At 50.9% G+C, this 13568-nt stretch overlaps 3 protein-coding genes across 3 annotated transcripts; 1 reads left to right on the top strand and 2 right to left on the bottom strand.

Moving 5' to 3' along the window:
* Positions 1 to 144: 144 nt before the first annotated feature.
* On the top strand, positions 145 to 2795 carry lhfpl4b (LHFPL tetraspan subfamily member 4b). Its single transcript, XM_011620870.2, has 7 exons — positions 145 to 512; positions 790 to 1001; positions 1080 to 1284; positions 1413 to 1492; positions 1676 to 1823; positions 1900 to 1935; positions 2006 to 2795. Exons 2-6 carry the CDS (start codon positions 792 to 794, stop codon positions 1926 to 1928), a joined length of 672 nt encoding a protein of 223 aa, XP_011619172.1. The 5' UTR covers positions 145 to 512; positions 790 to 791; the 3' UTR covers positions 1929 to 1935; positions 2006 to 2795.
* A 643-nt stretch (positions 2796 to 3438) lies between these two features.
* pcsk1nl (proprotein convertase subtilisin/kexin type 1 inhibitor, like) lies at positions 3439 to 6669 on the bottom strand. Its single transcript, XM_011620862.2, has 5 exons — positions 6482 to 6669; positions 4837 to 5089; positions 4497 to 4746; positions 4305 to 4418; positions 3439 to 4219 (listed from the first exon to the last, which is right to left on the bottom strand). The coding sequence occupies exons 1-5, from the start codon at positions 6533 to 6535 to the stop codon at positions 3874 to 3876; spliced, it is 1017 nt and encodes a 338-aa protein (XP_011619164.1). The 5' UTR covers positions 6536 to 6669; the 3' UTR covers positions 3439 to 3873.
* Positions 6670 to 7124: 455 nt separating this feature from the next.
* Positions 7125 to 12594, bottom strand: LOC101078298 (synaptophysin-like). Its single transcript, XM_003962907.3, has 8 exons — positions 12500 to 12594; positions 11062 to 11127; positions 9915 to 10039; positions 9604 to 9802; positions 9336 to 9527; positions 8722 to 8928; positions 8561 to 8641; positions 7125 to 8474 (listed from the first exon to the last, which is right to left on the bottom strand). The coding sequence occupies exons 1-7, from the start codon at positions 12515 to 12517 to the stop codon at positions 8576 to 8578; spliced, it is 873 nt and encodes a 290-aa protein (XP_003962956.1). The 5' UTR covers positions 12518 to 12594; the 3' UTR covers positions 7125 to 8474; positions 8561 to 8575.
* Between the last annotated feature and the right edge of the window lie 974 nt (positions 12595 to 13568).

Below are 13568 nucleotides of genomic sequence, written 5' to 3'. Positions count from 1 at the left end.
CTTTCTTCACAAATGCATCTGTGACCGAAGCAGCTCAGCTTATATCACGAATCCTCTATCACACATATTCAGTCTATATGGTGAATGATCACACTCCAGTACGGTGAAAAGGGTTTTCTGCTCGGCCTTCCGTTTCACCAGAGGGACTCGCTGCCCTTTAGGTTAATTTTCTTTGATCTCTGGAGCAGGATGGTCAAAGCATGGATCCTAGCATTATTTGTTGGCTTCTGGAGCACGTTGGATTCACATTTTCCTCTGAAATCAGAGCGGAATCAGGTTTTCCTCTGTGCAGTTCCTGACTCAGCCTTTAGAGGGCGTCGACGCATCACGACGTCCAGGTTGAGCGGGATGATGATGATCCTCTGCACAGATTTATCTCCACCGCTGGATCCCCGTCGCATTTAAACAAAGGTCTAATTGTTGCTTCACACCGGGGCTGGAGGAGCTGCACCTCCCCCACCGCCTGTTATTCGCCTGCGGACAGACGGACGTCAGAAGCCGATCGGCTGCAGGTCAGTTTGGGTTCGGTTCTCCTGATTCACGGCGATCCAAACATAGAGATCCGAGATCGATGGTGTGTAACTCTCTCTCTCTCCGCGTGTGCGTGGGCGCGGGCGCGTGTGTCGCCGCGGGCGATGATGTAACCACGGCTGAATGTTTACTGCGGCTTTATGCTGATTGGAGCCTGTGATGGTGACCACGTTACCTGGCGATGACGGATTGAAGGTTGTCGTGATTTGACAGCTGTTGAATTGTGTTTAACCCCCAACCCCACCCCCAACCTCCCAGGCATGGCAGCGTCCCCAGGCCTGGCCGACCTCTCTCGTCTCTATCAGACAGAGTTCGTGCGCAGCGCCCGGGCCGTCGGCGTCCTCTGGGCCGTCTGCACCCTCTGCTTCGCCATCATCCAGGTGGTTGTCTTGGTGCAGCCATCATGGGTTGGAACCACCCAGGGGCCGATGGGTCTGGCCCGGCCCAGCGGAACACTGGGCCTGTTTGAGGTGAGTCCGAACACCAGCTCACGGTTTAACACGTCCGCTGCGTCTTTGTCCACACACGCGTGCTTGTGTGTGTCGCAGGTGTGTGTGGAGTCGGACTGGCCGGTCCCAGACTGCCGCGGTGGTCTGTCCAGTCTGTCTCCTCTGCCCTCCTTCCAGTCGGTGGCGGTTTTGGTGGGAGTGTCTCTGTGGGCGGTGTGGACCAGCGTCCTCTGTCTCTGCCTCTTCAGGTTCTGCAGCGCTGCAACAGTTTACAAGATCTGTGCCTGGCTGCAGCTGACTGCAGGTCGGTTCCCAGTGCTCCCAGTGCTGCCTGCTCCTGCTCCTGTGTTTTACCATTGCAGTCTCCATGGGGAACTTATGTGTTTATTCAGTGGGCTTCAAACATTAATATGTGTGTGTGTGTGTGTCCAGGCTTCTGCCTCGCGCTGGCTTGTCTGCTGTTTCCAGACTCCTGGGAGAGTCCTGAGATGAGATCTTTGTGTGGAGAGTCTGTGAGTAACTTCAGATAAAATCATCTTGCAAATGTCCCGTCAGGAACCTTTGTGCTTATAAAAGTGAGTGTCAACAAGTCCATTAACTTGTCCCTCGTCTACCTGGTCAACTTTAAACCCTAACCTCAACAATAGTGCAGATTCTGATAAAAGTTTGGAGTTTCAGTGAAGAATCGCCCTCAGGTGGGCAGCTTCTCCCCAGGTAACTGCTCCGTTCACTGGGCCTACATCCTGGCGGTACTGGGAGTTCTGGACGCGGCCATCCTGGCCACGCTGGCGTTTGTCCTCGCCAACCGGCAGGACGCCCTCCTGCCGCCTGATGCCAAAGAAGGTGAGAACATGTGGAGCAGAGAAACGGTGAGTCGGGGTGTGAGCTAGCCTGAGCCCGTGTGTCTGTGTTTCCATAGTAACGGCTGGTTTGTTGATGTCAGCCTGAAGACCCGGTGAGTTTGTTTGTTTGCATCTTTACATCTTTACATCTATTGTCTTCATTATTATGATGTTCTTCGTCAGAGGAGGAAGAGGAAGACGGCGTCCCTCCACCGCGTGTCCTCACCATCACGTCTCCTGCCTCCTCCACGCTGCCGCGGTGGCAACAGAACCATGAAAGCACAGGAGGTTCTAGAGATTCGGACAGCCGTTCCTGACTTTGGCTTGATGTTTCGGAGCCTCGGTGTCCCATAAATGTGTGTTTCGTGGAGTATTTTGCTTTAAACGGTGCATCTCTGCCCCGTAGCAGTAGTTTTGTGTCTTGCTAAGTGTTTGACGCCTGCCTGCAGACAGCAGGGTCATCAGTTCCACCCCTCACTGTCCGGCCCGGCCCAGATGTCCGCCAGGCCACACTAATGCTGGCACTCTTTTCTCATCTGGCTGCTCGGCAGCACCACCCTCAACTGGTCACGATGCTTTTGAATGCACAAACAGTCCCGTTGTCAGGGTAACGCTCCGGTTCCAACCAGCTATTAAAAAGTGTTCGGTTATATAACCCTAGAAATGTTGTCAGTTTATCGCTAACGGGAACTTCGTACCCATTTAAAAGGTTAGTTATCGTAGGCAAGAATGCGAAGGCGTCGCCGTGGTAACGGCAGACAGTCCAACAGTCGCTGTGTTTGCATCCGTTCTTGTAACCTGATGTTGCTGAATGTTGTCGTTGTTTTGTCCTGCATGTCAGAACGTCGGGACTCATGTAGACGTCAGTGTTTAGTGTGGTGGCTGTAAACATGGTGAGTAGAGGAGTGAAGACATGTGGAAGACCATCCAACACGTCTGTCCTTTGTGTCAAAATAAAGATGTTAAAACAGTGTCTGACCTTTGACCTGGTAGCCTCAGCGACACCTGCAGGTAGAGGAGCTAAACCTCACCTGACCGGTTTAAACTGGTATCCTGAAGGACTCGGCACCCAGTGTGATGTCCACGAGTGTGGGGTCAAAGGTCACATTAAACATTCTGTACCATGGACTAAAGCTGGACATTCTCTGGTCAGCAGTGGCCTCTCAGCACGAAGGGCGCAGGTTCGAATCCCGTCAGGGCTGCTCTGTGTGGAGCTCCCATGTTCTCCATGTGTCGACGCGGCTTCTCCCCAGGTTCTTTAGGTTCTTCCCCCAAACAGTCCAAAAACCTGCATTTAGGGTGAATGGCTGTCCCCTGACCTGACCCCGCCCCTCCCTGTTGACCCCTTTAGCATGACCCCGCCCCTCCTTGGAGACCCCTCCAGCCTGACCACGCCCCTCCCTGGAGACCCCCTCCGGCCTGACCACTCCCCTCCCTGGTGACTCCTCCATCCTGACCCCGCCCCTCCCTGGTAACCCCTCCAGCCTGACCCCGCCCCTCCCTCGTGAACCCCGCCCCTCCCTCGTGACCCCCCGACCTGACCCCACCCCTCCCTGGTGACCCCGCCCCTCCTGTCGTGGCTCTTCTCTCCGTGTAAAACCAGACGTGGCAGCAGATTGTCGTGAACACTAAACTTTAATTCAACGTGTGAGACGAAGGAGGTTTTGCGTTCCGCAGCAGACAGACAGAGATCCGGCCAACAGAGCTGTCGACACCAAACACGCAAACACAGGAAGGCGAACCCAAGAACATCTGCTCAGCTCCTGCTCACATCTGGACCCCAAGGATGTGGAGAATTCCCATTAAAGGTGGATTCTTTTAGATTTGCTCTCATTATTCCTAGTTTCAAACATCAACACTTACAATATTTTCCTCTGTCCAGACATAAATGCTGAGCGTAGACTCATTACTACACCATACATCCCATAATAATGCTTCCTCCGTGATCGCTCTGCTGGTTTTGACATTTCTGCTACAGAGAACTGATAAAACATTTTCACAAAGCAGCTACGATGGAAAGATCAACTGAAACTCCTGAAGCAGCTCCTCTCCTACTCTCTCATGTATTCCATAACCTGCCTGACCAGCAGCTGGGGGTCAAAGGTCAGAACAGCTCTCCTTCGGCGCCGACGGCTCCCCTGACCGAGGTCTTCGTCGATGCGCTTCATCCTCTGAAGCCCTGCAGGGAGCCTGGGGCCCTCCTCCTCCTCCAGGCGCTTCACCCTCAGCAGAGGAGGGTTGCTGCTCGGCGACGGAGGAGCCGCATCATCCAGGGAGCGTCGCACCCTTCTGTGGGCGGAGCCAAGGGGGGTCAGGTCCCTTCTCATTCGTCGCGCAGAGGACATGGCGGCGAGGCTGTTCGGGCCGATGCTGCTCAGGACCTTTGAAACTAAATGTCTGAGGAGGACACAAACAGGAACCGGCTGTCATCAGAGCCTGATCATTGTTGCCGTGGAAACGTGCTTGAGAGCGGACAGATCACCTCAGAGCCTCCTGGTCCCGTCCCAGGCTCAGTCCGGATGAAACGCGCCCGGCTTGCTGCAGTTTCTCCTGGCGCGCTCTCTCCAGCAGAGCCTGAGCCAACTGTGGTTCCATCCTGACATGCACATGACACGGGTTCTAACTGCTGTCAGACCGGAGATGCTGAAGGTGACGGAAGCAGGAAGTCACTCACCTGTCCAGCAGAGCCTGAGCCAGCTGGGGCTCCAGGCGGCCCCACCAGGTAGCCGAGGGCCTCCCCACGGCGAGGCCCCGCCCAGTCTCATCATAGTCTACAGGGATTGGCCTCTGGAAGCCGTCCGGTGGTTCCTGGTCATCCTCCTCTTCGTCATCCACCTCTTCCTCCACCACTTCCACGTCACTCGGTCCGACCAGTCTTGCACTCTCTGCTTCGCTCAGAAGGCGGAGCAAGGCAGACATGTAGGCTGGGAACAGTCGAGAGAGTGCACGTCAAGAGTACCGGAACAGTCGAGTTTTGAATATACTAGGATATAATTTAGGTAAAAAAGGCCAACCTGCCCGTTGCTCCTCCTCCACGTCCCGCCTCTGGTCCCTGTCCACCAGCTGCTGCAGGGCCTGGTCCAGGCCTTGTCCCCTCCAGTCATCTGATGGGTAGTAAAGGTCATTGACCGCGCTCCTTCCATGACTGGCTGGGTACGACAGCTGCTCTTCATAGGGCAGCACGCCGTGGACATCTCTGCGCTGGCGCATGGCCCCGCCCACTGCTCCGTCCAAGCCACGCCCCACACCCAGAGCTGCAGGAAGTGGCTGGGACACAAATGTCATGAGTCAAGAAGGGAACAAAGGTCGGTTGCTATGGTGACTGTGTGTTCTCGTTATTATTGTGATCACTACGCCTATTTAAAGTCACCATTTAGCGTAGGAACATTAGAATTCCCTTTGAAACTATTGTCTGATTAAAACAGGAGGAACACAAATGGCTCGTCCGACTATTATGGGATTGACTTTGTAAATTTGTGACTGATGAGGCTGTTTGTGTCCACAGAGAGTGCTGTTGCCATGGTAATGCTGTCTGTTCTCTCCAATATAATTGAATTGCCGTGTGTGTGTGTGTGTGTGTGTGTGAGAGAGACGTGACTATCGCTAATCACAGTTGTACGTCTGTTCCCTTTATGATTTGCGCTGTTGTGAGCATGTAAAACATTTACAGACTGACAATTCTGAAATATCAAACCAGCGACTTAGCAGTTTTATCACTGAGCTTTAAGGAGTGAGACGATACTGAACAGTGACTCAGCAGTTTTATCACTGAGCTTTAAAGAGTGAGACGATACTGAACAGTGACTCAGCAGTTTGGAGGAAGACCGTTGAAGGTCATGAAGATCATCCATCACCTTCATCCATCCATCCATCCATCCATCCATCCATCCATCCATCCATCCATCCATCCATCCATCCATCACCAGTAGCTGACAGGTGAGGCCCTCAGAGGCAGTATCATCTTTGAAGACACATGAAGGGGTTTAACGTTGGCGCTGTCTCAGTGGACCAGTGTCCTGCTGAAATGTTCCCGTTTGTCCAGGGTAAACAGGACTGGTGGCCTCAGCAGGCAGAGATTTATGACTTTAATTTGTCTGGCTGAAGCCGCACAGGTTTATGATGCTGCAGATGGAGGCTGATGGATGAGAGAAGATAAGGAGCAAGGAGGTCCCCACCAGTACATTTCCCAGTTCTCCCAGCAACAATGATCAATGTCAGAATGTTTGATGTTAGAACCAATCCGTGCATCTAGAACTGTTCCAGTTCATGTTCTGATCTATACTGAATATGTTGAGGACCTGATCGGCCCCCCTCCAGCATCACAGATACCATCCTGAAACACTCACACACGGATGGAAATATGGACACCGTCAGGCTTCCTGATGCATCCAGTGCAGTCGCTGCGGTCTCCAATCGCTATGGCAACAAGATGGAAGACAAAGTGTTCTTTGAACCCCCCCCACACACACACACAAAAGAACATGCACAAGAACACACACCCACACTGTGATGTAACAGGTATAAGCTACACAGCAGCAACACCAGTCTGCTTCATTACCAGTAACCGTGACGACGCTACAAATGATGGCAAAACAACACACACACACACACACAGGCACACACAGCTGCTCTCTCACTCTCCGTCTGGCTCATCCTTACCTGGGCGGCGTGCAGCAGAGCGGCGGTGAGCAGCAGGAGGCTGAGGGACGCCATGTTACTGACTGAAGCCACACACACACTGTAGCTATCTGCACTGACTCATCTGCTAACACCGGGGGAGGGGAGGAGCGGTGACAGGGGAGAAGGAGTGTGAAGGAGAGAGGACACAGAGGGAGAGAGGAGAGAGAGAGGGAGGAGACAGGCCAGGAAACAGGGAGATTAATGGATCTGGAGGGAGGGAGGAGCCATCACTGGAAAACAGAGGGAGCAGAAACGAGTGAAGAGGTAGCCTGGATGGAGGAGAAAGTTGGTTGGACCTGGAGGGAGGGAGGAGCCATCACTGGAAAACAGAGGGAGCAGAAACGAGTGAAGAGGTAGCCTGGATGGAGGAGAACGTTGGTCAAATCAGTTACTCCACATCATTTATATGGAAATACTGGAACTGCGACTGCTTCCCAAACCAACCAAAATCTAGTTTGTATCCACCCCGCACTCTCTTGTGTTCACACGGAAGAATCAGGAACAAGAGCAGCAGAGGCTCTTTGTTCCTCTTCAATGTGTCAGTTTTTATCCGTTTCTCCTCCTTCATCCACAGCAGTTGTTCACTCAGTCACTCAGTCACTCACTCACACAGAGTCCGGTCGACTGAGACAAGCTGGTGGTTTATTGAAATTTGACACTGAATAAACACAGCAGGGAGATGGGGTCTCCATAGCAACAAGTCACATACACCATCATCATGATCATCACTGTTGCAACACTGTTGCCATGGCTACTGGTGCTGCTGAATAGAATGTCTTCACACAGGAGTTTTTACATCATAGAGGAGAAGAAAACATGAAAAGGAAGAGGAGGATGAAGGTGGGAAAAGGAAAAAGAGAAGGCAAGGTGGCTGCAAAGATGGAGGGAGATGAGACAAAATCAGCAGAAAGAAAGGATGATTGAGAGGTAATTAGCAAGAGACGTGGATATAATCTGAGGAACGATGATGAGTAAAGAAGATAGGAGTGTATAAAAAGAAGGTGATGGAGGTCAACACACACAGAGCTCACAGAGGTGAACAGGAAGTAGATTCACACTGATTATCAGTTACTGAACGACACGAGCAGAAAACACGTCACCATGCGGAGGAAGATACCATTGTTCAAAACGTCAAGATTTCCCAAAAGAAAAGAAAAGCTGCTAATGTTCAGAGACAGAAGCTCACTGTCAGCCACAAAAACATCTACTGGACGTATTTACACAGGACCCACAGGTTGGGGGGGCAAGAATCGGCTTTTTTTGGATGGGGGTTCTGCCCCAGCCTTGCTAAAGCTCCAGGTAGCCTAGCTGAAGCTGGAATTTGAAGCTGGAAGTGTCAATGAGCCCGACCAGAACCAGACGGATTCAGATGGATGTTTTTGTGGCTGAGCCCAGGAATCAAATTGGTTCACCCCATGAACACGGACTGGGACCACCGGGCTCTGCCTCTGGAGCACCACGGGTCTTCCTCTCTTCTACACACAGCAGTCTGGGGGGGTGGGGGGTGATGCTGGGGAGGCAGGGCAGGAGGACATCTGAAGCCAGTCTGAGCAGATTCATGGTGGGTCTATCAGATGGGGTCCCAGGGTCAGGGGTCCTGGGGTCAGGGGTCCTGGGGTCAGGGGTCCCGGGGTGGGAGGGTTTGGTTCAAACAGGAATAAACACTTTTGTCTATATTATATATCTGTTCAAAGTGATAACTATACAACACAAAGGTACATTCTCTCCACAGATTACTTTAATAGGAATAACTCTTATCAAGGTCACACTTGTTTCATAAGGTTTCTATGCTGCTGCTGCTGAGTTTGTTATTTATAGTTGTATCTATACATCAATTCATACTAGTGAACATCTACTGATGAGATAATCCCGCCCCTTGTCACCACCCTCCCCACCCATTGGCTCGGCAGACAGAAGCGTTGCATTGTGGGTCGTATGTTGGCGACCCACTGGTGGTTTACTCCAACTCTTTCTGTGAAGGAGAAGCAAAGGTGAGATGAACACCTTAATGACAGGAGCTGGATTCAGTGGCGGTCCCGCTGGGCTGCACATGTTCACCTGCTTCCTGTCACTTCACATCTGATTGGAGAAGGAAGTGGGGGCCCCCTGCTGGCCATAGCCCTGCCCGTACTGTGCCCCCTGTAGGTGATGTACAGACAGACACTTGTTGGAATGTTGTCATGGTGACATGCTGCAATGTGACCTAGGCCCACACATACCTGATCATATCCTTCCTGGCTGTAGTTGGGCTGGTACCCCCCCTGGTTGCTCGCATATGGATCCTGTTCATAGGCCCCCTTCTCGCCATAAGCATCAGCTCCTGCAGGTTTCTCCTGAAGTGGTGGAGCACCTCCAAAGAAGCTGGTCTCCTTAAAGACGAACCAGAGGTTCCCCGCCCACAGGACCAGGTTAATGAAACCAAAAGCCTGGAAGAGGAGAGGAAACAGCATTTAAAAGGCCTGAAGAGGATAAGGGTTATGGTTATGGTTAGATTTGTAATGTAAAGAGCGTCGAGTGGTGACTAAATGTGCTCTATAATCACAGTTCAGAGCGCGCAGAGGTGGGCTGTTGCAACAGAAACGTTGCTTTGAGCACCTCTACAAGAGGTGGCCATTAAAAGGTGATCTGGGCTACAGGTCGACCCAGATGCATATCAACATTTCTCTGGTTTGTCCTCATCTATCAACAAAGGAAAATGATTTATCATGATCAGACATGTGATTTTTCCCATCATTTCCTGTAGAAACCCAGTCCTGAGACACCAGATACCATACGAATCTCTTTGGTTCTCTCTAAAGACATCTAGTTTTGGAGTGTTCCTCCCTAGCCTTACCACAGAGGTGTTGAGTCCAGACATGACTGGGTCATGAACCTCACGGCAATGGTTCTCTTCTTCCTTGCAGGCACCAATCATGGTGATGACGGCATCTGGGTCTGTCGCCTTCTTCACGTCAGACAGGCCTTTGGCCCAGGCTGCTGAGCTCACCAGCCACATGAAGGCAAACACTCCTGTCACAACCAGATCCTACACCCACAAAGAGAGCGTGATGCCAAACCAGAGCTCACCAGGACTGTCAACATCAGCGCATTTGCCTACTCACAATCAGAGGACCCTTGTTTTTCTCCTTGTACTTCTCAAAGAAGAAAACATAGATACAGAGAGCCGCCGTGGTGTAGAGGAAGGCGAAAACTCCGATGGTGACAAAGAACTCAGCCGAGGAAGAGTGGTCGCCAAACAGGAAGATGCGTTCTTTGTTACTCTCCTTGCAGGTGGGGGCATCAAAATACTCCTGGTGGAGTCTGAGAGATGGAGAAAGACGTCACTGATGGTCTGTGAGGACACACAAGCAAAGAGACTACTGCTCCACGTTAGTCCCTCAGGGGTCAGACTGGAAGTGGGTGTCACGCTGACCTGAAGGGATACTCAAACTCCACTTCTATGCTCAGATCGCTCTCAGTCCGGTTCTTGCACTCCACTGACATCCGGAAGACGCCGGAGTAGCTCCCACAGGTGGAGAAGGCGAAGATAGCGAAAAACTGTGGGAGGTGGAGAAAGAGCAAAGGTGATGAAGGACTCATCCTCTTTCATATAACCCTAACTTTAACCCATCCTCATATAACCCTAACCCTAACCCCAGATCCTAACCCTAACCCAAACCCTGTTGAAGGACTCATCATCCTCATATAACCCGAACACTAACCAACCCTAAACCTAACCCTCCCCAACCCTGTCCCCAACCCTAACCCTAAACCCTAACCCCAACCCTAACCCTATCCTAACCCTAACCTAACCCTAACCTAATCTCAACCCCTTCCTAACCCTTACCCTAACCGTAACCCGAACACTCCCCAACCCTAAACCTAACACAACCTTAACCCTCCCCAAACCCTAACCCTAACCCCAACCCTAACCTAACCCTAACCCCAACCCTAATCTAACCCTAACCACAACCCTAACCTATACCTAACCTAACCTAACCCCAACCCTAACCCTAAACTAACCCTAACCCCAACCCTAACCCTAACCCTAATCTCCCCACCCTGACCTGAACCCAGCTGCCACCCTCAAACACACTACTGAAATTGTCAGGACCAGATAAAAGTGTTCTCCCTTTGTTAGTGAAATGTTCCCACTATGTAAAGTATAGGAACACACATGCACAACCCCCCCCACACACACACACACAAGCATGCGTGCAAGCTCAAGCAATAGGACAGATGGTCCAATCACCTGCTCAGCTCTGTGTGTTCACACCGATTTGCCAACACATTCCTCTGAGATGCAAATAAGACATTTTCCTCCATCAAATTACTCCTTAAATCCCAGTTATGGGTGATCATTTAGCAAGTTTTGTCTGTCAGAGGTAAATATATGTTGTTGAACGTAACTGCCTGTAACAGTATTAAAGGATTATTCTATATAAACAGCTGTAAGCTGTACCATTGCCTTCCAATAGGGGGTGATGGGAACATGTGGCCAGTTTTAAACCACCGAGTCAAGAAGAACAAGTTGCCCATGAAGAACCTCAGAGAGAACAAGGTGTCATTGTGGAACTCACCCATTGTAACACTTTGATGAAGCCAAGAGGAAGCTTCAGCACCCTGAACTGACCCTGGGCCACCAGCTGTAGGACGATAGGAAGACACGTTACACACCTTCATCACACAGTCTTCATCACATCAGCCCACAACAGCTCTAGGCACACGGGTCAAACTGGTTCTTCTGCCAAGCCTGATGAGGTAAAGAAGACTTGATGAGAGTATTCTGCTGGTGTTGCAGTGAGTAATTCACGTCGGATCCCTGAGGTGAAGGCTCACGTGGTGGATTAGGGCAAAAACACTGTCAATGTCCAGAAGATCCTCCCAATCCCAGAATGAACCCCACTGGTTCCCAACTAAAGTGAGGATCCAGGAGCCCTCTAAGCACATTCCTCTGTTCTTATCGTCTGTCTGCTTCCATGTTGACGTTTGAAATTGTTCACAATCACACCACATATTTGTGTCCAGTAAATGAAACCCCATGACAACTAGTGTTGTGACAGCTGAAACACACACGCAACAGAAGTGTCGCCCTAAACCAGTCAGTGGGCCTGGAGAACAGTCAGACTCTTTAAAGTCCAGCTGTATCTGGTTCTGGTGGTCCTCCCAGGGACCAGGACCTGGTCCATCCGCTGTGGAGGGAAGGTGACCTGCAAATCCACAGTAAGTAAAGGTTGAGAGGAAAACGATGACATGATGAGGTAAAGGAGAAGAAGGAGGGATGAGCAAAGGACAGAAAGGAAAAATGGAGAAATCCTGAGGAACTAAACACAACTGCAATAACAAGAGCAGCATTCCGAGGAGGAAATCCTGCCATTTTACACACACGCGCGCGCGCGCACATGCGCGCGCACGCACGCAGGCGCCTTCATCACGCAAACATGGAGCTTCTATATTTGCCTTTTCCGTCTTCTCTCTGACTCGAGGCCGATGCGCCGTCAGCAGGTTTGAACCCCCCACGCGCACACCTACACCCACGCGCGCGCACGCACATTTCCAAAACCATCACCTGGGCAGGCAACGATCACCTGGCGGCTCCGAGCAGCCCCAGAAAGTCAGCAGATGATATTGGATCTGATGCTCCTGATCGTTCGGACTCCCAAGTGGATGTGATTAGGCCTCCGCGTGTTTGCGCAATCATGGAAAAATAGAACCACACAAGCAGCACTGATGATGAACAACGGCCGTTGTGTCATGTACAGCGCCCCGCTGCCCTATTTAGGAGGGTTATCAGCATGTTCTCCTGGCTGTTTTGGTCGTTTTTACCCCCGTGATGCAGCGCATCTCTGAGCCAAATACCAGCACGACCCCCCCTCCTCCATTACCCCCACCGGCCGACGCCGAGGCACAAACACACCTCAAACACACCACAAACACACCACAAACACCGAGTCCAGCAAACATCCGCGGAGGAAGCAGAACCCCAAAGAAAAACAGCCATGGACGGTTTTTGGTTACCTGGTTCACGATGTCCATCCTGCCGTCTGTCGAGAGGAGAAGAGATGGAGGGATGAGAGGGAGGGAGAGGAGAGAGAGGAGGGGGAGGAGAGAGAGAGGGAGAGGGAGGAGAGAGAGGAGGGGGAGGAGAGAGAGGGAGGAGAGAGAGGAGGGGCAGGAGAGGGAGGATGGAGGGTTCTATCTATTTTCTACCGACTTCTATCGGTGGGTGTCAGAAGGAGCTGGGGGGGGACTTTAGTCCGAACCGGTTCAGAAGTTCCTCAGTTCTGAGGAACACGAGACCGGATGTTGTTTCAGGGAACGTTGCCGTGATCATATCAGCTAATAATATTAGCATCATATCAGCTAATAATATTAGCATCATATCAGCTAATAATATTAGCAATCTTAGTGAAATGAAGCCGATAAAGAATGAAAGAAAGAGTAAACCGTATTTGACAACTCTGAGGCAATTGTTGTTGTTGTTGTTATCATTGCTGTTGTTGTTATTATGTTATTATTATTATTATTACTGTTATTGTTGTTGTTATTATTATCATTGCTATTATTACTGTTTTTATTGTTGTTGTTATTATCATTATTGTGATTATTACGGTTATTATTATTATTGTTATTTTTGCTGTTGTTATTGATGTTTAAACATGTTTCCATGTTATCTGAAAGGGAACGTGGGAAACATCACCGGCCTAAATAAGTAAATGATTCTTCCCTGTGAAGCCTCCCTGCGTGTGAGCAGCTCTCTTCTCTGGTTCTGGTTCTGGTTGGAGGCTCCTGCAGGACATTGTGGGGCCACAGGAGTCACCGCTCCTGCAGGGACCACGGTGGCCACCAGGAGGCGCTCCAAGCCCACCAGTGCATCTGCTAATTTAAAGGTAAAGCTCAAAAAGGTGCGAGACAAGTGCGTTCATAACACGTGCTGACATCTCCTCAGTGTCTCTAACTGCTCTGGGTTAGGGTTAAGGGGTTAGGGTTAGGGTTAGAGGGTTAGGGGGTTAGGGTTAGGTTTAAGGGGATAGGGTTAAGGGGTTAGGGTTAGGGTTAGTGAGTGTTAGAATGGTCAGGAACGCTG

This window comes from Takifugu rubripes, chromosome 3, assembly GCF_901000725.2.
Source record: "Takifugu rubripes chromosome 3, fTakRub1.2, whole genome shotgun sequence".
Lineage (NCBI taxonomy): Eukaryota > Metazoa > Chordata > Actinopteri > Tetraodontiformes > Tetraodontidae > Takifugu > Takifugu rubripes.
The sequence above is the reverse complement of the archived record's forward strand: the minus strand, read 5'-3'. Positions and strand labels throughout refer to the sequence as shown.

What these genes read in the sequence shown, in the direction of transcription:
- pcsk1nl (XM_011620862.2), bottom strand. Translation starts at nt 6,535, where the DNA reads ATGGCGTCCCTCAGCCTCCTGCTGCTCACCGCCGCTCTGCTGCACGCC. An exon ending in CTCTGCTGCACGCCGCCCAG is followed by an intron (nt 5,090 to 6,481) that starts GTAAGGATGAGC and finishes TTTGTGTCCCAG; the next exon opens with CCACTTCCTGCAGCTCTGGG. An exon ending in GCTCAGGCTCTGCTGGACAG is followed by an intron (nt 4,419 to 4,496) that starts GTGAGTGACTTC and finishes TGTGCATGTCAG; the next exon opens with GATGGAACCACAGTTGGCTC.
- LOC101078298 (XM_003962907.3), bottom strand. An exon ending in GAGTTTGAGTATCCCTTCAG is followed by an intron (nt 9,803 to 9,914) that starts GTCAGCGTGACA and finishes TCCATCTCTCAG; the next exon opens with ACTCCACCAGGAGTATTTTG. An exon ending in GCCAGGAAGGATATGATCAG is followed by an intron (nt 8,642 to 8,721) that starts GTATGTGTGGGC and finishes CATCACCTACAG; the next exon opens with GGGGCACAGTACGGGCAGGG.
- lhfpl4b (XM_011620870.2), top strand. Translation starts at nt 792, where the DNA reads ATGGCAGCGTCCCCAGGCCTGGCCGACCTCTCTCGTCTCTATCAGACA. An exon ending in GATCTTTGTGTGGAGAGTCT is followed by an intron (nt 1,493 to 1,675) that starts GTGAGTAACTTC and finishes AATCGCCCTCAG; the next exon opens with GTGGGCAGCTTCTCCCCAGG. An exon ending in GCCGCCTGATGCCAAAGAAG is followed by an intron (nt 1,824 to 1,899) that starts GTGAGAACATGT and finishes GTGTTTCCATAG; the next exon opens with TAACGGCTGGTTTGTTGATG.